This window comes from Hibiscus syriacus, unplaced genomic scaffold (assembly GCF_006381635.1).
Source record: "Hibiscus syriacus cultivar Baekdansim isolate YM2019G1 unplaced genomic scaffold, ASM638163v2 tig00004779_pilon, whole genome shotgun sequence".
Lineage (NCBI taxonomy): Eukaryota > Viridiplantae > Streptophyta > Magnoliopsida > Malvales > Malvaceae > Hibiscus > Hibiscus syriacus.
Window position 1 is genome coordinate 1,030,101 of NW_024062030.1, and position 23,819 is coordinate 1,053,919.

General features: G+C 31.2%; 2 protein-coding genes across 2 annotated transcripts; one reads left to right on the forward strand and one right to left on the reverse strand.

Annotated features, from left to right (window-relative positions):
* Positions 1 to 3,644: 3,644 nt before the first annotated feature.
* On the forward strand, positions 3,645 to 13,919 carry LOC120198726 (dymeclin-like). Its single transcript, XM_039200011.1, has 7 exons — positions 3,645 to 3,743; positions 12,642 to 12,734; positions 12,820 to 12,909; positions 13,077 to 13,197; positions 13,338 to 13,429; positions 13,553 to 13,610; positions 13,761 to 13,919. The coding sequence occupies exons 2-7, from the start codon at positions 12,712 to 12,714 to the stop codon at positions 13,836 to 13,838; spliced, it is 462 nt and encodes a 153-aa protein (XP_039055942.1). The 5' UTR covers positions 3,645 to 3,743; positions 12,642 to 12,711; the 3' UTR covers positions 13,839 to 13,919.
* A 513-nt stretch (positions 13,920 to 14,432) lies between these two features.
* LOC120198724 (early light-induced protein 1, chloroplastic-like) lies at positions 14,433 to 15,309 on the reverse strand. The gene is made up of 2 exons (XM_039200008.1): positions 15,044 to 15,309; positions 14,433 to 14,928 (listed from the first exon to the last, which is right to left on the reverse strand). The coding sequence occupies exons 1-2, from the start codon at positions 15,197 to 15,199 to the stop codon at positions 14,524 to 14,526; spliced, it is 561 nt and encodes a 186-aa protein (XP_039055939.1). The 5' UTR covers positions 15,200 to 15,309; the 3' UTR covers positions 14,433 to 14,523.
* Positions 15,310 to 23,819: the final 8,510 nt, after the last annotated feature.

Below are 23,819 nucleotides of genomic sequence, written 5' to 3' on the forward strand. Positions count from 1 at the left end.
AAATCAGGTAATCGGGCAGGTTTCAGTCAGATCTTGGTAGGTCGGGTAAAATTGAGTACAGATCAATTCAGGTTGATTTGACATCAGATCCAGATCAGGTTCAGGTCATGTCAAATCAGTTCGGGTTATTTTCAGGTTGATTTGAAATCAGATCCAGATCGGGTTCAGGTCGGGTAATTTTCAGTTCGGATCGATGTCAGTTCATGTAAAAACAATTTAGGTCCGAAGCAGATAAAGACCAGGTTAATTCAAGTTCAGGTTGACTTCAGTCGGATCTCGTTCAGATCGGGTCACATCATTGACAGATAAAATTCAGGTCGGATGTTTATCGGATACAGATTGAGTTCAGGTCGGGTCATTTTTATTTTTTTAGATTAATTATTTTGTCATATTTCGTGATTGTTGAATTGGAAGTTGTAATTGTATATGATTTCGAGTAAAATTAGAGAAAAATTAATATTCATGGATCAATTTTGGAAAAACAATAAATTTAATGACAAATTTGAAGAATGTAAAATTACAAATAAAATCTTAAAATATAAATTAAACAACACACATAGGTAAGGGACTAAATCAAAATAAATTTAAAATGTGAGGTTTAAATTAATATAAAAAAGGACTAAATTAAACACATTTAAAAAATTATGGGTCAGTTACAAAAATATAAATAAATAACAACTAACAATGGAATATGCAAATATAAATTTAATGACTAAATTGAATACATATAAAAGTTAGAGACTTAAAATTGAAATAAATTAAAAACACAAAAGGGTTAAATCAAAATAAATGAAAAATATACTAACTTACATTCATTCAAAAAATTGAAAAAATATAATATATATAATATAAAATTATGTATAAACTATATAATTATTATAAACTATATATAAATTATATTTATGTGCACTCTATATATAAACTATGTATATAAAATTATAAACTATATTTATATTATAAACTATATTATTATTATAAGCTATATATATAAATTATGTTTATGTGAACTATATATATAAACTATATATGTATAAACTATAAAAAGTATATAGTTTATAAACTATTATTTATATTAATATAGTATATATATATATAACTATATATGTATAAACTATATAAACTATATAATTTATATGTTATAATTTATATTAATATAGTATATATATGTATGTATAACTAATATATATATATATATATATATATAATAAAAATATGCTTAAACCCTATACCCTGAAACATAAACCCTAAATCCTAAACATTATAAACTATATATATATAGATACATTTGATAATTCATATATAGTTTATATAAACAATAGATTATATAAATTATATATATAACATTAACCTATAGTCTATAAACAATAGTTAATATATGTAACTTATAGTATGTGTATACATGCAATGTAAACTATATATGTAACTTATAGTATATGTATACATGTAATGTAAACTATATATGTAACTTATAGTACATGTATGTATAAACTATGTATAGTATATATCTATATATCATATAAAGTAAATTACTTATATAGTTTATAGAAACAATATGCATAAACTATATAAATTAATAAAGTATATATTATATAACCCTAAACCTATTACCCTAAACTCTAAATCCTAAACTTTAAATCTTAAACCTTAACCCTTACCTATGTAATTTACATATGAACTATAGTTTACATATTAACTATATATATAGTTTATTAGTGAACTACAAACACTATATTTAAAAAATTGCATTCGTTTAAAAAATTGAAAACAAAATTATAATATATATATATATATATATATATATATATATATAATATAAGTTTATATATAAACTATATATATAAACTATGTATATAAACTATATATGTATAAACTATAAAAAGTATATAGTTTATAAAATATAACTTATATTAATATTAATATATATATATGAATTATATATGTATAAAATATATAGTTTATAAATTATAATTTATATTAATATAGTATATATATGTATGTATAACTAATATAAGTAATCTATAGAATATATATATATATATAGTTTATAGAAACACTATGCATAAATTATATTAAGTAATAAAGTATTTAGTTGATAAAAACCCTAAACCCTAACTAAACACCGAACCTTAAACCCTAAACCTTAAACCCTAAACATTGTACATAAATAATAGTTAATATGTGTAACCTATAGTATATGTATACATGTAAACTATATATGTAACTTATAGTATATGTATGCATAAACTATGTATAGCATATATAAACTATATATATAACCTATAATATATTTATATAAACAATCTATTTATAAGTTATATAAATTATATATGTAACCTATAGTTTATAAGCAATAGTTTATATTAGTGTACTATATAGTTTATACTTTATAACCTATTGTATATAATTTATAAACTATAGTTTATATTAATGTTAATTATCTTAACTATAATTTATATTAATATAGTATATAGTTTATAAACTATACAATATAATTTATAACATATAGTTTATATTAATATTAATTTTATAGACTATATTTTATATTAATATTAATTACAAATTATAAACTATATTATATTAATATAAGTTAATATTAATTATAATATATAATTATTTTAATATTAATTATAAATATCATTTTCTCCCGCCTCTTCCCGCCAAACCCTCCCTCCTTTATTTTCGGTCTCTATTCTTCCCCGCTCATCATCCAAAATTATGTTTCCCTCGTTTTGCCTCTTCTTCCCCACTCAGCATCCAAAAGTTGCCGAACACGGGTCAATAAGGGATATGAGTTGCAGGCTCAGTTGAACTCGGTTCTGGAGGATTTAAAGACAACGATTACCCTTCTCTGTTCTCTTGCCACTCGCTGAGTCCGCCCGGTTATTTTAACCCCCTCTCGCCCTATTCTCACTCTCTCTCTCCGATTTTCTCTGCTTCCAAACAACGTTTGTTCTCTTTCGTTACTAATAATCTCTTTATTGTTCCCTGTTTTGGCTATTTCTAAAGGAGCGGTGGAGATCCGTTTATCTTTTTAACTTGTCAAAGTTGCGGGTATGGCTCAAAGTATAATAAATTCTTACTGGATTATGTTATGTTTAGTGAAGCACACTCCAGGAAAACATTGTTGAGTGGCTGGATTTCTATCTTCATATGTTAGTTTCCAGATTTAGGACTGTAATAGTTGATTGCATGGGTTCTATATCTGTTAATAATGTGTTAATTATGAGTTGATTCTTTTTTTCTTTTATGAATGAACAGGATGTCTATCTTCATACTACTTGTCTTGCAATGTTGGCAAATATGGCACCTCATGTTCATCACTTGAGTGCATATGCTTCTCAGAGACTAGTCAGCCTCTTCTATATGCTTTCATGCAAGTAAGTCATTTATATTTAGACCACTTTTTTTTACCATAGCACTTCCTTGATTCTTTGATGAATGTTTCCTATGTTGCACAACTCTTCATTTTGCTTGAAAGTACCAGTCTTCAACTCTAAACTCTTATCTTGATGCTTATTTGGACATGGTTATGGGACCCTTCAAATGCATGGGAAAACTTGGAAAAATTGAACATACTTGCGTTGGGAGTAACAATGATTCATAGATATTTTATGTCAGCACTGTTTTCCTAACTGTTACTGTAAATGTGTTGGGAGTTTAGGTATAACAAATTGGTAGAGGTAAGGGATGATAAATTGCAAACCAAAACCATCTCAACAGTAGACGGCCTTGTGGAAGATATGGTAACTGTCCTCATTTTGGCATGTGATATAGCCCTTTGTAAAAAAATTACGTGTATCTTAAATAGGGTGAATTCACGAGATAATGTTCTCGAATTTTTTTTTTCACGATATGGTGCACATTCCAGATTAATTCTTGGAATGGGGTGAATTCTACAGTGATCATAGGACGCCATGCAATCCAGGCGATCTTGTAGGACGCCATGCAATCCAGGCGACATACAGGGTGACATACGAGCCATACGAGCCAATGGGGAGAGGTCGCCATGCGAGGTCGCCATGCAGTCCTGGAATAGAGAGGTCGCCATGCAGCCTAGGCGACCTTGTAGGTCGCCATGTAGTCCCGGCGACCTTGTAGGTCGCCATGTAGTCCCGGCGACCTTGTAGGTCGCCATGTAGTCCCGGCGCCATTCCCATCATCCATGCACAGCCACATAGATTCCTTCACGTGCTCCCCGCTGCATGCTGCATGCCTACAGCTCCCAATGAAACCATGTGAACCATTTGAGCCAATGCATGTGAAATAATTGGTTCAATTAGATTCCTTCACGTGCTCCCCGCTGCATGCTGCATGCCTACAGCTCCCAATGAAACCATGTGAACCATTTGAGCCAATGCATGTGAAATAATTGGTACAATAATTGAACCATTGCTGCGTGAAATATCATAGCTGCAATTGTACAATTATTGGTGAAATAATTGAGGCAGCCGGTTGGTGAAATAATTGAGGCAGCCGGTTATAAAAGAAAGAAAGAAAGGGAGAAGAGATTGCAGAAGAAAGTTAGAAGAGATTGCAGCCGAGAAAGAAAGAAAGGGAGAAAGGAAAGAAAGAAAGGGAGAAAGGAAAGTAAGAAGAAGAAAGGGAGATAAGGTAAATTTTTTTATATTTAAATTAGTTTATTATTATAAATGTTTAATTTGTTAGTTTAGGGTTTAGGGTAAAACAAAAAGAAGCTAATTAGTTTGTTAGTTTAGGGTTATATGATTGTTAATTTAAGTTATAGTATACATAAATTAAAAATTATTTAATTAATTAGTATATGTTTGATAGTTATATAGTTAAAAAATAATTAATTAGTTTGTTTTGTTAATAGTTAGTTATATAAAAAAATTATTTAATTAGTTTGTGTTAGTTAAATAGTTAAGTTATATTTTGTTTGTTGAATTTATATTATATAAAAAATTAGTTAGTAAGTTTATTAGTAGTATATTATAATGAAAAAATAGTTTATTAGTTAGTTTTAGTTATATAGAAGAATATTTTATTAGTTGTTTAAGGGTTTAGCGTTTACGTTTAACTTATATTTTAAAAAGTTTAGTTTGTTAGTTTATTAGTTTATTATATTATAAGTTATTATATTAAAGTTTAGTGTTGTAAATTAGTTAGTTAGTTTATATTAGGTTATATTAAATGATTTTTTAAATATTGTTGTTTAATTTTTTTTTACAGATTCATTCCAATGGCTGACCAAATTCCACTGTTGAGGCTTGACAATGAACATATTTCAAGTCATTTGGGAATAATGGTGAATAAAATATTTGTTTAATGAATTATAATTAATAAATATTTGAATATTATTTATGATTGTGATAATTTTTTTGAAATATTTAATTGTAGGAGGACGAGCAGCGAGTCCTTCGTCTTCGACTACATAAAGTGCCCAAGCCACACCCACTAATAGAAGAAAATTTGCAAGAGGCTGGATTTTGGTATATCACATTTGTGCGAGATTACAAGTTGGTCCCAGGTTTGATCAGTGCGTTGATTAAACGTTGGAGACCAGAAACGCACACGTTTCATTTGCCGTGTGGCGAATGCACGATAACTTTGGAGGATGTGGCAATGCAACTCGGGGTCCAAACTAATGGGATGCCGGTGGTAATGTCACATGAGTTTAATAAGGTGGAACAACTTTGCAACTTGTTTCTTGGGAAAGCGCCCGTACCACCAGAGTGTAAAGGGTGGCGGGTGAGGTTGTCATGGTTGAAGAATGAATTTCAACTTCAATCAAATAGTACGGAGCACGAAATTATATATGCAACACGAGCATATATATTACAATTGATTGGGGGAATTTTGATGCCTGATAAATCCGGTAGTTATGTTCACACTCAGTATCTTCTTTTTTTAACAAATTTTGAGAATTGTAGGCAATATAGCTGGGGTTCGGCGATATTGGCGTTCTTGTATCGTGAGATGTGCAAGGCGTCATTAGTCGTGAATGATAATAATACAGTAGAAATCGGTGGATGTCTGTTGCTGCTACAATCATGAGCTTGGCATAGACTTCCGTTTTTGACACCGATTAGTCGGACTGCGGTTGACTTTCCACTTGCCGGAAGGTAATATGAATCCTCTATTTTAATATAAAATATTAATTAAAAAATATTTATTTTGATTAAAATTATTGAACAAAATGTCTCTATTTTTGTTTTGATTGATATACAGATGGAGGCATAAAATTGAAGGCACAGGGTTGGTGCACAACAACATTAAAGAGTTCAGGTTGAAGATCGACATTAAGGCCAAAAAGGAGGTATGCATAATTTGTATTTTTTAATTATTATTTAAATTAACTATATTATCTGATTTAAATAAATTTTATTGTTTTTGTAATTTTACAGTTTAATTGGAGACCATACATGAATGAAGAATTATTTGTGTTGATACCGCACGATATTTTAGATGGGTTTCAATATTGGTGTGCTGTTACACCATTGATCAATTTTGCTTTTGTTGAGATCCAATTTGGGGATAGAGTGCTGAGGCAATTCCACTTCCACCAACCTATTCCGCGGAGTCCATGGGATCATGACCTCCTCCAAAACTTAGATGGTCGTCGTCCAGTGAATTGGGTTGAGACGCATGACGACCTGCACAGATTTGATGGTCGTCGTAAAGAAAGCGTTAATTGGGTTGAGAAGCATGCAACCTACATTAATGCTTGGAACAATAGGGCTTCATTCATGCCAACTCTTGACGCCATTCAAGATGCCGACTTTAATTTTGAGACTTCGGCTTACCTTGCTTATTTTTTGGATAATGGAAAGTCGTTCCTCACAACAATAGTAGAGAGGCGACAATTTTTGAGGTTTAAGAAAAGATTTGGTAAAGCTGAATACTCTCTACCGAGTGGGAGTGGGAGTTCATCTCTACAAACTGAAGCGGAAATGACCGATGTGGATAATAGCGCACCACAATCGTTGCATCACGCAGTTGATGATTCTACTGGCCCGGCATACATACCAGAGTTTGTGCAGCCTGAGGCACCCATCTATTCTCCTACGTTTTCGTCGACGTATGACTTTGAACACATGACAGTTCAAATACCCCCAATGAATGAGGGGGATGGGTACAATACTCCTGAGCCACAACGGCCACAACGTATCAGACGTCCGCCCCGACATTATCATTCAACAATACCCCGACATCGACAACAATTGTAAACTCTTTTGCTATTTATTACAAATTATTTATTGAAATTAGACTACTTTTTTTAACCTTAACAATGATGTTTAGTATCAAATCATTACTAGTATCAAATAATTAAATATTTAGTAAATCAACTATTTTAAATCATTAGTATCAAATAATTAAATATTAACAATAAATCCTTATTAATAATAATTAGTAAATCATTAGTATCAAATCATTAAATATTTAAAAATCATTAATAAATTCGACTATGTATAAATTTAAACTCAGTAATCCACACTTGTACACTCATTTGTTAGTATTCTATAATTATTAGTAATAATTATTAAATCATTAGTATTAAATCATTATTATAAATAATTACTAAATAATAACTAAATAATTATTATAAAATCATTATTATAATGATTATTATCAAATCATTACTAAATCATCAAATCATTAAATATTTAAATCATTATTAAATCATTTTTATAATGATTATTACTAAATCATTATTATAATGATTATTATCAAATCAATACTATAATGATTATTATCAAATCATTACTAAATCATCAAATCATTAAATATTTAAATCATTATTAAATCATTTTTATAATGATTAATAAATACATAGAAATACATATATGATTACTAATGATGAGACCTATATCTTGGTAAATTAGGACAATTGTTTTTTGAATGGCCTTCACCCCTACATAATCCGCATCTCTTTGCTTGACCTCTCTCTTTAGCATGAAAATCCATACTGGTATGAATTCGAGTGGACTCAGGTCGACCCTTTGGACTTCTGCGAAGCATTGGATTTGGTAGCCATTCATCATGATCCTTTTTGGGCCAATATGATTCATTCGGGATCTGTCTGAACACATAGCTGTAGACATTTAATATCCTACGTAGGTGGAAGCATTCATCAACATAAGTGTATGCGCTTACACCAGCATACATACATGCAGCGACTGCATGAGCACATGGATATTTCCATGCCTGAAAACGACCACAATCACACCATTTGTGTCGTAAATCAACTCTAAATGTTTGGTCTTCTCCTCCGACGTTACGACGTATGCACGACACGACAAAAGTATGACCAACTCGGTCGAAATTATGAACAACCATTGATGTTGCCAATCGCTCATTTGCTTCCATTGATTCCACCACTGTAGGAGCCCGAGTTTTACCTCTATTTATGAGACTCTCAATTTCCTTGCCTTTGTCCGACCAAACTTTACCCAGTCTAAAGTACGTCTCTTTCACCACACTCGCTATTGGGAGATGGCGTGTACCTTTTAGTACCGAATTAATGGCCTCAACAAGGTTTGTGGTCATATGTCCGTATCTCCGACCTTCATCATATGCTTGCGACCATTTTTCCCGCGGTATTTTTGAAGCCCACTTCCAAACACGCTGATCATCGTAAAATACCTTCAAATTCTCCAATCTCTTGTCAAAATTTGGTCGACGTAGTTCGTATCCTGTTCCATAATATTGTGTTAAACCGCAATTAAAAAACCACGTAAAAAATACACAAATATTGAAATTAAAACTTACCCATGCTGACTATCTCGCTACGAATATGTGCGTTATGAAACTGGTCGATACTATTCTTGCCAATATGACGGATACAAAATGTCGGATATGCATACGGAGGTATCCAACGACTTCCTGGTCGTTCAATTGCCGCCAAAATACCTGTTCCTCTATCGGATATCAAGCAAACTCCATCTTCACGAACGAAATATTGACGTAGATTGGTCAGAAAGAAATCCCAAGCCTCTGTTGTCTCTCCCTCAACAATGGCGAATGCAATTGGGAAGATATTTCGCTCACCATCTTGAGCAACTGCCATCAAAAGTACATGCCTATATTGACCATACAACCACGTACCATCTACTTGGATCATACGTTTGCAAAATGGAAATCCTTCAATACATGCCTTGAATGCCCAAAATAGTCTATGAAATATTTTCTTTCCTGGCAGAAGTTGACCTTCTTCGTCATATGCGGGCATGGTTTGAGACTTCACTATAGTTCCTGGGATAAATCGCTTCATTGCTTGTAGCAAATGTGGTAGCTCATTGTACGATGTATCCCAATCTCCATACGTCAACTTCATTGCCTTCATTTTCGCATTCCACACCTTGCCATATTTTTACTTGATATCCAAATTGGCTTCGAATAGATGCAACTAACACTGAACAAGATATCCTTGGATCATTTTCAACCATCGCCTTCACGTATTCACATATTACATCGGAGTCCAATAGTCGGTGGTCTTGTTCGATGGAGTTTCGCAAACATGTGTGCGAACCATTGTACCTCGTGATGACCCAAACATCGTGCCTTTGATTTTTCGACACTCTGATCTTCCACTTGCACTCTGGGCCATATTTTACACACTTTGCGTATAGGGTTTTCTGGTTGGACTCTGCAACATGGACATCAACATGGAATTTGATGCAGTACTCTTTAATCGCCAACGTAGCTTCATTTTTTCCTCTGAATTGCACCCCAACTGAAAATTCACCAGAATTATCGAATGATTCAGTCATTTGGTACGGAGGTAAATGTGGCATGTCTGGGAATTCAGGTGCCCTCATTGCATCATAGTCTATCTCGTACATGTGAGGAGTAGCTTCATACGGTGCCGGAACTTCATCAATTGCACCTCCACCAAAAATATTTTCGTCGTCGCCCAAAACGGGTTCTTCGGTTTCTTCATCTTCGCTTGAATCATCGTGAATTTCTCCCCATCGATTTTCACCGTCAATATTAACAACCAATTTCGATATGTTTCTCGTCTCATACTCTGCTGTTGCAGATGTCCCCCCGACTTCATTTACACTTTCCAATAGTGCCATAAAACTGTTCGGGAACCTGTACGTCGGCTCCTCAAACTGACTATATAAAGCCATTTCAGATGGATTTGAGCCACACCTCTTGATGACCCAGGAACATCACATATGTTACGCACATCAACAAATAACTCAATAACTGCTATATTGGTTGACTCATGTAATCCAACCATGGTTCCAATATCATCATCTTCTTCAAGTGGAACTGCAGCATATCTGACTGGGTTGGGGCATATCATAAACCTATACCTCAAACCATCAACTGCAGCTCGAATTTTTCTTTATATCTTATGCTTCATTTCTATAAATGTGATGTCTTTTTTGAACATCATATTTATTGGTTTTTCAGACTGAAAAGCTACTCCGACCTCATTTTCCATAATCTGTCCATTATAATGGACAATCGTGAAAAAGTTGTTGCTCATTTTCTCTACAAATAAAAAAATAAATTAATTTATATTAAAATATTAGATAAGATAATTTCATAAAACATTAAATCATTAAATATAATATAATATACTATTATATTATATTAATGATCAAATAAAATTTGTTATTTAACTTGATTAATTGATTAATTACTAATATTATTAATAATGCTTTAATAATTATTATTAATCTAATGATTTGATATTTAATGATTTAATAATAATATGATTTAGTCATGATTACTAATAATTATTTATTATAAATATTTAATGATTTAGATTTGATACTAATTATTTAGTTATTATTACTAATAATCATGATTAGTTTGATAATTTTTTTTATTTTTTAAAAATATCAAACAAATTTGTTAGGCAAAATATCGTAATAATGCGTTGGCCGGATTATTTCATTCAATTAATTTTTACTCCTTACTAATTTACACATACAATATAAAAAAACAAATATATTTTTTTTAAACAACACTAAATATTTTAAACACAATATTTTTTTTAAACAAAAATTATCTCGCACAAATTAGTTTATATAATCTAATATAAACTTACTATCTAACTAATTTACACATACACAACAACAAAAAATAGACAACAAAAAATAATAAATTACTCACGTATTTATGCCTTCCTCCTTTCCTTTCTTTTCCTTCTTTGTTTCTTTATTCGAATCAATTTCAACATGGGCAAATGTTGTGGAATAATGCCCTGTATGTGTAAACCGTTTAATTTATTTAAACAGCAATAGCTCCCACAAATTAATTTTATATAATCTAATATATAATATAACTTAAACTAATAAACTATTTCTTTATTATAATATAACTTAGTTAAAATAACACACTAATTAAGCACTAATTAATTTTTTTATAATATAACTTCAACTTCAATGAAGAATCTAATATATGTTTAAAGACACTAACAAATTAATTAATATTTTTTTATATTTAATAACTTAAACTAATTAACTAATTAACTAATTTTTTTTATATAATATATAACTTAAACTAACCAACTAATAATTTATACTAACAAACTAATTAACTAGATTTTAGTTTTACCCTAAACCCTAAACTAACAAACTAATAATTTCATATAATAAACTAAATTAAACAATAAAAAATTACCTCACAAACTATGTTTGATCCTTTATCTTATTTTCTTCTTCTTCCTTTTGCTTCTCTCGGCAAAGTTTATATGTGCTTATGCTTATACTCCTGGTTGTTCTTCTGCTTCTATCCTAAACCCCATATCATTTATATAAAGCAAAAAATCGTTGTACAAAGTCTTTAAAATTTGACTATTGAATAAAATATTATTAGGATTGAATCGTATAACTATTGCGCATTGAAAGTCTTCAATTGAACAGCAATATTTGCTGTATTTAACAGCTAAATTAACGCTGCAATCATACAGCTATGGATGCAACGCATGCAGTTACGGATGCAGGAATCTCCCAGCTAGCTATGGATGCAACGCATGCATGAGTGATACAGTTAAAGCTTGGTCGTTGCATGCATGAGTGCTACAGTTAAAGCTTGGTCGCGATGCAGGAATCTCACAGCTATGGAGACTCCATGGCGACCTACCACCTACCCTACCACCTACCATGTCGTAGGGACTCCATGGCGACCTACCATGTCGTCGGGACTCCATGGCGACCTACCATGTCGTCGGGACTCCATGGCGACCTACCATGTCGCCGGCAACCTAGAACCGATCCTTGGTCGCCCCGAGTGCCCCATGCATGAACCGATCCTTGGTCATCCTTGGTGCATGGCCCATGCAGAGGTTTGCCGAGATCAGACCACGTGAACAAAGCGCATGCTACCTATCCCATGCCTCGTGCATGGCCCATGCATAGCACCAAAGCAGCATCAGCGAGCAACAGCGGGCACCAAAGCAGCATCAGCGAGCAACAGCGGGCAAAGAACCAGGGCAAATAATGATGGACGCCGGGCGTGCATGGCGACCTATAAGGACGCCGGGCGTGCATGGCGACCTATAAGGACGCCGGGCGTGCATGGCGACCTATGTTGCCACTGTAGAATTTACCCCATTCGAGCAATTAATCTACCCAGTGCATCATCTCGTAAAATATTTTTTTTGAATCCATTATGTCGTGAGTTTTGCCATCCTAAAATAATATTTATTTCTCTCGTTGCAGTCTGCAGAGTTGCAAATTTATACCGACTTCTTGAGAATTGTCCTATAAATATTAAATGCAATTTTGACATATGCACTGCTGCGGAATCCTGAGGTATATCTTTTATCGAAGTTGCATGTGTGATAATCTTGTATGCATTCCATTTCAGCAACAATTATGAAGATGTGGATTTGTGCAGGTTGTCTATGCCATTATGCACAGACAGGAAGTCTTTCAACCGTTCAGGAACCATCCTCGCTTTGCTGAGCTCCTTGAAAATATATATAATGTATGCTCTTCGGGTTTATATGATGAAACTCATTATTTGATCTTCCATTTCTTTGTTCTTGAAGAAGCAGTTCAGAGTTCAGACCATCGTTTCAATGCTCTAAGATTTCCTAATGTCCCCCTCCCCAAAAAAAAAAACATGCTTTTTGATTGTTTTGGCTTTTATAGGTATTGGATTTTTTTCAACAGTCGTATGGACTCCCAAAGAATGGATGGTGAATGGTCTGTAGAAAAAGTTCTCCTGTTCATAATTAATAATTGTCGATCTTGGCGAGGTGACGGGATGAAGGTAAAATTACACGACGATATTGCTTAATTTTTGAATTGCAAAGTACTCACTCAAACCCACACCCGTTGACACACTAAATCATTTCATTATCAAGTATGGCTGTTGCTTCATTTCAATTTATTTTGGTCCTATATCGACAGATATTCACTCAGTTACACTTCTCATATGAACAAGAGAGTCATCCGGAGGAGTTCTTTATTCCATATGTTTGGCAGCTCGTCTTATCCTGCTGGTAATAATCCGAACCTTACACAAAGAATTTACCTTAAATGTTTTACATTTAAGATTGTACCCTGCATATGATTATCGCTTATCTCTGATGGCCGATCCATGCTCTGCCCCGTTTTCTTTTCAGCGGATTCAGTTTCAATGCAGATGCTATAAATTTGTTCCCTGTTGATCTGCACGCCGATGTAAGTATTGGATCTTGTTTTAAGTTTCGTTAGCTAATTATGTGACTACGTGGTAGAGTTCCTTTTATATGAATGATTCTTTCAACATATTCTACTCTACCGGTTGGTGCATCAGACTTTAACTCATGTTTTTCATTAACTATTTTGCAGAAACAGATTTACTACGAAGAACCGAATATAAATCTAAATGGTGAGTTAAACGAACACCGAGTTCTGTTTGATCCGTAAAAAAAGAAAAGGCATTTTATACCATACGCTTGCGCTATGCATGTACGGTTTGTGGTGTATTTCGTAAATACATGAAAAGATAAAAAATAGCAGAAAATGTATTATTGGTATTCTTTTTTTTATCAAAATAAAAAGCTCTAGAATCTTTAATTTTTTATTATTCTCACAATCTCTAATTTTCTAAAAATTTCCCTAAAACCTCTTAATTTATTATATTCTTAAATCTTACATCATCTCGGTATTGTACAAGTAATTCTCATTTCCTTACTGTGAATAGATTTAACTTTTTTTTTGCTTCAGAAATGATTTGTAATAGCTTAATTTAGTTATTCCAAAGCTTGTTGAATCCTGAAATTTACAAGCCTCAACGGAGTAGAAAATTGAATAGATTTCTATTTTACGAAATTATTTATTTCAAGACTCATTGACACAATTAAAAAAAATAAATTTTAATATAGATACGTGTACGCCTAGACAAATGGTGGATCCATTATTGTGAATAGATTTATTTTTTTAGCTTAAGAAAATGACTTGTATTAGCGTAATTTAGTTATTCCAAAGCTTCTTGAATCCTGAAATTTACAAGCTTTAACGGAGAAGGAACTTCAATATATTTCTATTTTACGAAATTACAAGGCTACGGAGATTATATATTCCCACTTTAAGAACAAAGACTGGAAAAAAATTACACCAGGGTTCCACCCTTGACATATTCGGTGAGTGCCAAGGCAACAAGTCCCAGCATAGCCAATCTCCCGTTCAACAACTCGGCATCCGAACTCATGATATCGCCCGATTTCGACTCGGCCGTTACGCCTTGAAACAACGGAACCAAAGATGCAAGGGAGAAAAGGATGCTTGTTCCAACGAACAACGGGACCCCACCGTCCGATATCTGTGTAAACAGATCTTCACCCTTGGATAACTCCACCGCCAACGCTGCAACAAACCCAACCATCGCCAACCTACCGTTGATCCTCTCCGGTGCAGGTCCACTGAACGCGAACACATCGGAGAATTTGATGCTCGCTTTCGAAGCAGGGCTTGGGTTCCGCTTCTGCTCAGGTGTTTGCACCTTCCTTTCATCTTCCTGCAACAAACCCCAAATGTTAAGCTATAAACCCTAAAACTAGTGACAGTAAACAAATGCTTCCTGCAACAAACCCTAAAACTAGTATTAGTAAACACAGAAACTTGGAACTTACCTCCGCCAAGCAGCGAACCTGGACATTGGCATTCCTATGAAAACGAGGCGTGGGTTTAACGTTGTGTAAAGGAATCATCCGACTCCTGTTAGCAAGGCCAGTCATGGAGCTTGCCAGAAAGAGGGATTGCATTTGCATGACACTTGAAGCGGCCATTTTCTTCAAAGTACACAGTTTCTAGAACAAAGAAAGAACCCAAGAGATTGCTAGCGAGTATTAAAGTGAAGCTTTAATGGAGAAAAAAGCAGGAGACAATGCTTTGAATTATGATGGGTAGAAGCAGTATAGCAGCTTTAGGTTAAATAGACTAGGTTGGGAGAAGAGGGTGGTGGATATTTATGGATCCACGTAGCTTTGTATCTAATTCTAAAAAGTGATTGAGTCACGTGAGACAGTTGTCCACACATGGTTGATGTTGCTGACGTGGACTATTTTATTACCACAACACTGAGTTAAAAGGCAAAAAGTGAAAGGACGTTTGTGGTGTCTTTGCATGAACCATAAACGTGGCCGCTTCTGGATTCTTGACCGAACATTCTAGACCCTTATTACGACTGGCTATAACATCCACATTATTGTCCAAATGAATGACACAAGTTTGATCCCAAAAATAGCTAATAACACAAAAAACTCACCAACGGAGCCGAGCGTGTGCACCTTGCATACGTGTAGCAGAGGTTGTTTGTTAAAGACTGAAGAGAAAATAACTTCAGTGACCAAAAATCTTAGATAATATACGATTTTGATCAACTTTTTTTGGATTTGCGAAAATGACCAAGAAAATCGCAATGCGATCTCTAATTCGCATTGCGATCTCCACTATCTCAAATTCACGTTTGCAACGCGAAATGGAAAATCGCAACACGAAATGGAAAATCGCAACGCGATTTTCAACTATCGCAACGCGAAATGCAACGCGAATTTGCGATAGTGGAGATCGCAATGCGAATTAGAGATCGGATTGCGATTTTGTTGGTCATTTTCGCAAATCCAAAAAAAGTTGATCAAAATCATATATTATCTGGGATTTTTTGTCACTAAGTTTATTTTCTCAAGACTAAATTCCATCTGCGGTAAAATTGTTTTCGTCCCTAAGAACATGGTAGTGTGCTGGTCGACTTGTTCCCTGCCAAAGGTTAATGTAGAGCTGTACTCAACTTCCAAACTTAACAAAACAAAGCTTGCGTGAAATGATCAATTTCCAACTTCAACGCTAAAGTTATGAGAGACATTTTCTAAAATCAGGTAATCGGACAGGTTTCAGTTGGATCTTGGTAGGTCGGGTAAAATCGGGTACATGTCAATTCAGGTTGATTTGACACCAGATTCAGATCGGGTTCAGGTTAGGTCAAATCAGTTCGGGTTATTTTCAGGTTGATTTGACACCAGATCCAGATCGAGTTCAGGTCGGGTAATTTTCAATTCGGATCGATGTCAGTTCAGGTAAAAACAATTCAGGTCCGAAGCAGATAAAGACCAGGTTAATTCAAGTTCGGGTTGACTTCAGTCGGATCTCGTTCAGATCGGGTCACATCATTGACAGATAAAATTCAGGTCGTATGTTTATCGGATACAGATTGAGTTCAGGTCGGGTCTTTTTTATTTTTTTAGATTAATTATTTTGTCATATTTCGTGATTGTTGAATTGGAAGTTGTAATTGTATATGATTTCGAGTAAAATTAGAGAAAAATTAATATTCATGGATCAATTTTGTAAAAACAATAAATTTAATGACAAATTTGAAGAATGTAAAATTACAAATAAAATCTTAAAATATAAATTAAACAACACACATAGGTAAGGGACTAAATCGAAATAAATTTAAAATGTGAGGTTTAAATTAATATAAAAAAGGACTAAATTAAACACATTTAAAAAATTATGGGTCAGTTACAAAAATATAAATAAATAACAACTAACAATGGAATATGCAAATATAAATTTAATGACTAAATTGAATACATATAAAAGTTAGAGACTTAAAATTGAAATAAATTAAAAACACAAAAGGGTTAAATCAAAATAAATGAAAAATATACTAACTTGCATTCATTCAAAAAATTGAAAAAATATAATATATATAATATAAAATTATGTATAAACTATATAATTATTATAAACTATATATAAATTATATTTATGTGCACTCTATATATAAACTATGTATATAAAATTATAAACTATATTTATATTATAAACTATATTATTATTATAAGCTATATATATAAATTATGTTTATGTGAACTATATATATAAACTATATATGTATAAACTATAAAAAGTATATAGTTTATAAACTATTATTTATATTAATATAGTATATATATATAAAACTATATATGTATAAACTATATAAACTATATAATTTATATGTTATAATTTATATTAATATAGTATATATGTATGTATAACTAATATATAGAATATATATATATATATATATATATTAAAAACACTATGCATAAACTATATAAAATAATAAATTATATAGTTTATAAAAATCTTAAACCCTATACCCTGAAACATAAACCCTAAATCCTAAACATTATAAACTATATATATATAGATACATTTGATAATTCATATATAGTTTATATAAACAATAGATTATATAAATTATATATATAACATTAACCTATAGTCTATAAACAATAGTTAATATATGTAACTTATAGTATGTGTATACATGCAATGTAAACTATATATGTAACTTATAGTATATGTATACATGTAATGTAAACTATATATGTAACTTATAGTACATGTATGTATAAACTATGTATAGTATATATATATATCATATAAAGTAAATTACTTATATAGTTTATAGAAACAATATGCATAAACTATATAAATTAATAAAGTATATATTATATAACCCTAAACCTATTACCCTAAACTCTAAATCCTAAACTTTAAATCTTAAACCTTAACCCTTACCTATGTAATTTACATATGAACTATAGTTTACATATTAACTATATATATAGTTTATTAGTGAACTACAAACACTATATTTAAAAAATTGCATTCGTTTAAAAAATTGAAAACAAAATTATAATATATATATATATATATAATATAAGTTTATATATAAACTATATATAAACTATGTATATAAACTATATATGTATAAACTATAAAAAGTATATAGTTTAAAAAATATAACTTATATTAATATTAATATATATATATGAATTATATATGTATAAAATATATAGTTTATAAATTATAATTTATATTAATATAGTATATATATGTATGTATAACTAATATAAGTAATCTATAGAATATATATATATATATATATATATATATATAGTTTATAGAAACACTATGCATAAATTATATTAAGTAATAAAGTATTTAGTTGATAAAAACCCTAAACCCTAACTAAACACCGAACCTTAAACCCTAAACCTTAAACCCTAAACATTGTACATAAATAATAGTTAATATGTGTAACCTATAGTATATGTATACATGTAAACTATATATGTAACTTATAGTATATGTATGCATAAACTATGTATAGCATATATAAACTATATATATAACCTATAATATATTTATATAAACAATCTATTTATAAGTTATATAAATTATATGTAACCTATAGTTTATAAGCAATAGTTTATATTAGTGTACTATATAGTTTATACTTTATAACCTATTGTATATAATTTATAAACTATAGTTTATATTAATGTTAATTATCTTAACTATAATTTATATTAATATAGTATATAGTTTATAAACTATACAATATAATTTATAACATATAGTTTATATTAATATTAATTTTATAGACTATATTTTATATTAATATTAATTACAAATTATAAACTATATTATATTAATATAAGTTAATATTAATTATATATAATTATTTTAATATTAATTATAAATATCATTTTCTCCCGCCTCTTCCCGCCAAACCCTCCCTCCTTTATTTTCGGTCTCTATTCTTCCCCGCTCATCATCCAAAATTATGTTTCCCTCGTTTTGCCTCTTCTTCCCCACTCAGCATCCAAAAGTTGCCGAACACGGGTCAGTAAGGGATATGTGTTGCAGGCTCAGTTGAACTCGGTTCTGGAGGATTTGAAGACAACGATTACCCTTCTATGTTCTCTTGCCACTCGTTGAGTCCGCCCGGTTATTTTAACCCCCTCTCGCCCTATTCTCACACTCTCTCTCCGATTTTCTCTGCTTCCAAACAACGTTTGTTCTCTTTCGTTACTAATAATCTCTTTATTGTTCCCTGTTTTGGCTATTTCTAAAGGAGCGGTGGAGATCCGTTTATCTTTTTAACTTTCTGGGTAAGGTTAGATTCTTCATGTAAATCTTCTCTCTTTAATTCTTTTGGCGGTGAAGTTTCTTCCCTTGATTTTGATTTGTTTGATTATTAGTGATAGATATTTGGATCTGGTACCCATTTTTTGTTCCAAAGTAGTTTTTTTAATTGTCAGAGAAACCAAGGACATTGGTTCAAACTATTTCACCAGTTTAGAATAACGATTTCTGTTCTTGACGTTGCAACCAACTGGATGTTTCTGATACACTTAAGGCTCTTTGCAACTGGGTTAATTTGGATTTTTTTAATTGTAAATATGACATTCAAATTTCGTGTGCCAGAACCTATAAGGCAGGTAATCCAAGTTTATTGCTTTCTGGTAAAATTATGAATCTGTTCGGGCAAATTAGCATGAAACCAATTCTGTGAAATGATTAATCTTTTAGCTTGTTTGATTTCTTGTATATTGTTTGTCGTAGTCTTAAATGAATATGTGGAAGTACACTGGTATTTGCAATTCTTATATGATATAGTTTAGTCACTGGGATCAATTATTTAGAAATAAGAAACTTGAACCTTTATTATTATTATTGTTCTTTTAGATTTGTTGCTTTGGCAATATGTTTGTGGAGCTACGTATTGTTATTTTTTTATGTGCATCAATTATTTTTCAGATTATTACATTTGATAGCTATGGTGTTTCGGGTCATTGCAACCATGGTGATGTGCATCTTGGGGCAGTGTAAGCTAAAACCATTTCATATTCTTCAACTCAATTGCACAGAAGTAACATTTTAATTGTTCATAGCATAAAGCATTAGAAGAAAATAAAATGTGTTATTGCCTACATATAACTATTTAATGATAACTCACCTTTTCCATAATTTTTTCATTATTATTTGAAAAGAGAATATTTAATTTTTCTTTTAAATTTTTAGGGTGTTTAATGGTCCCTAAAACTATTAGAATTGGAGATTATGTCTTATTTATTCCCTTCAAAGGTAACTTAATATTTTATATTTATTATGTTTATTTAATAAAAGTTTCAAATAGTTCATTAATAATTTTTTTTGTAGGGTGCCTTGCAAGAAACAATATTTGGTGCTTGATTTTGCATTATTCTATTTTATATTGTTTGCTTCTGTTTGATATTGTTTGTTTCTACTTGATATTTGTAAGGGTTTGGTAAAGTCGGAAATGTTTGGCACTGTTGGTCATCGAATTCCCTTTGGCTTTATCACTGATTGTATGTTTTCTTAATGCAGGATGCTTGTTGAATTGATGCAATAATGCTTGATGAATTGGTACATTGATGCTTGCCGGTTGCTGCTGCCTATTACTCATTGATGCCTTGTAAATTATTGTTGTTGGTGTGACTCAAATCAATTTTTGAACCTTATAAATTCTTATCTAAATAGTTATTCATGTGGAATTATGATGGTGACATTTTGACTTTTAAAGCTAGAAAGTTGCCTATAATTAAACATTTTGGTATAAAGGCTCGATGATGATATTTCTGATAATATAGTCATGCTTTTAGCCTTGTAAAACTTTAGCTATAAGATTTGAGAGCATTTATTTCAACATAAATTTGTTTTGTTTAGTTGATTTTATTGTAATTTTAGTGTTTTCGAGTATAATAAAATTAATTTCATTTATAATTTTTTTGTTTTAGTATTTGTAATGTTATTCAAATTTCAAATATTTAATAAGTTCATTATTTTAATTAATATATTTTTATTTTAAAATTTCAAGTTAAGTTATACTTAAATTATTAATTAATTTTCACATTAAAAGTAAATTAGATTTATGAATATTTTAACTTAATTAATATAATTTAATAAAATCAAGTACAATAAGATAATATTTAAATTTAATTTAGTGATTGTAAATATTGTTGTGTGATGCTCATAATTTAATTAATATTCAGCTATTATCAATTTATTTATTAATCATGTTTAATATTAACATTCAGTTATTATTAATTTAATTATTATTTTATTGCCAAAATTATTTATATTATTAATGTAAACGATTAATATATGTTACATAATAAATACTTTTATTATTAATATTATTTTTTCTTTATATAAATTAAAATATATAATTTATATAAATTAAACTATATTAATTTTCCTTTTGCATTATTAATAATGTTTTATCTAATTTACATTTAAATAATTTTATATAATATGTCTATTTATTAATATAAGTATCATAATAAATATTTTATTATAATATTTAAAAAGTAATCATATTAATATTTTAATTACATCATAAGCTAAAAAACTGATAATTTATAAGATTTTCATGGTAATATATAAGTCAGGTAAATATCAGATCAGATCATTAACAAGTCGGATCATTTACAGGTCAGGTTAAAAACAGGTTAGGTTAAAAACAGGTCAGGTTAAAAACATGTCAAGTTGAAAACAAGTCAGGTTGAAAACAGGTCGGGTAATACCAGTTATTTACCAGGTCAATCTCGGGTTCGGGTTCATATCAGTCGGATGCAGTTCGAGTTCGGGTATCATATTTTCGGTTCCATTCGAGTTCAGGTCGGATGCAGGTCGGGTTCGGATCCACAATTTCCAGGTCCAAATCGGGTTCAGGTCAACACCAGTTTTGACTTGAGTCGGTTTCAGATCGTCACAGTACAGGTCAAAAACAATTTTTACTCGGGTCGGTTTCAGTCAGTTTTGCAGGTTGGGTCAACTTTTTACAGCCCTACCTGCCAAAGGTTAATGTAGAGCTGTACTCAACTTCCAAACTTAACAAAACAAAGCTGCGTGAATTGATCAATTTCCAACTTCAACGCTAAAGTTATGAGAGGCATTTTCTAAAATTATAACTCCTAGCGGCTTTTTTCTCTTTTAAAGTACACGGTTACTAATTGAAGAACATTCGTTTTGTTTCCAATACTCACAATCATGCTTACTTTGTCTATTTGTGGTGGATCCTTCATGTGTAGCTCTAAACAACCACCACACCAGGCACCTTGCAAAGATTTTGATTCACCTTTCATGGTGTTTACAAGAGGCAATTCTAACATCTGGTGCTCCATCTCCTGTTTATTTGAAGGCCATTAATGCAGTGTATATTTCATCTGTTTTTTAAAGTACATAGTTGAGAATTCATAGACTGACAACATGAAGGAGTTACGCTTGTCTCTTCATGAAAATGAATCGGTGCCTAAGGATTTCCTGACTGGTAAATCTGTAACTATTTGGCTCTTCATCCTTATCTGTTCGTGAGTTTTGGAATTGAAGTTTGTAAATAAGTATCTTGACAAGTTGTTACTTACCGATGAATTACGTCATGACCTGATTTTTATTTCTAATGTGCAGATCAAAAGATTGAGAATCTTGTAATGCATAATGTGCTTACCTTTATTGGTACAATAAATGTAAGGTACACCAGGGTTTAATAATGCATTTTTTTACATTGGCATTTCTGCCTAATTTTCTCCTAATATTACACTATTTTCCTCGCAATTCCTACGACGTCCCTTATACACCAGGAGTTGCTCAACTTCATGCTTGTTGCGATGTCAACTCAACTTCTTTCTGGTCCAACCCCAGGGCCAAAAGATGTAAACCCTTTTCTTGATGCTGCAATGTCTCAGGTTATAAGTTAAAACCTTGGCATGAAAAGTTTGTTGGTTAATTTGGTAGTTTGCAGATTGCTTCTCAGTTACATAATGTGACGTCTTCTGTAACATCCTCAATACCAGGTTAGTGACCAAAGTGTGAAATTTTAAAAATTTAGTGACAATATTTGATAAATTGAAAAGATGAAGGAATTAATTGAAATATTTTATATAGGATAGTTTAGTAAATGAAGAGAGAGTCAAAAGGCAAATAGGTCATTGAACAAAGAAAATAATTAAATAATAATTATTGAGTATTTTAATACCCATGTGGAGCATGTTTTGGGAAACAATGTTTCCAAATATTTATTCTTCATCTTCTTCTCCTCCAACGTGAAGCACCCAAGCCAAGGTAAGTTGAATTTCTTTTGGTTAGTCCTTAAGATTAAAGTATGATTTTGATTAAGGAAGATTTAGGAAACATGATGGAGATGAAAAAGGTCATAGAAATCAAAGATTTGTAAGTTATGAAGGATTAAAGCTAAGAAGTGGATAAGTGATATTTTGAATAAGGATGTATAAATGAATTTAGAAGTTGAATTTGACTTGTCATATGTGTGAATAAGAAGTTGTAAGTGTTAGAAATAAATTTGGATTACATGGAAAATTTAGTAAGATTCTTAGTTTTAAGAATCTGAATGATATATGGGAGATAATAAATTGTTGGAATGATGAAAGTTAGTTAAAATGGTTGTAGTTGAGTTTAGTGGTATGAAAGGGGTTTTATATGAGAAAATTTAGTGAAGAGTTGATGAATTTTCGGGTGAAAAAGTCTGGGCAGGGTGCATCGGTACACTATGAATGGGTACTGATTCACTAGGACCAATTTTGA

Bases quoted from the DNA above. Each gene is read 5' to 3' on its own strand.
- LOC120198726 (XM_039200011.1), top strand. From the start codon at position 12,712: ATGCACTGCTGCGGAATCCTGAG. The intron at 12,735-12,819 runs GTATATCTTTTA...GGATTTGTGCAG, and splicing joins CACTGCTGCGGAATCCTGAG to GTTGTCTATGCCATTATGCA. The intron at 12,910-13,076 runs GTATGCTCTTCG...TGGCTTTTATAG, and splicing joins TCCTTGAAAATATATATAAT to GTATTGGATTTTTTTCAACA.
- LOC120198724 (XM_039200008.1), bottom strand. From the start codon at position 15,199: ATGGCCGCTTCAAGTGTCATGCAAATGCAATCCCTCTTTCTGGCAAGC. The intron at 14,929-15,043 runs GTAAGTTCCAAG...GGTTTGTTGCAG, and splicing joins AGGTTCGCTGCTTGGCGGAG to GAAGATGAAAGGAAGGTGCA.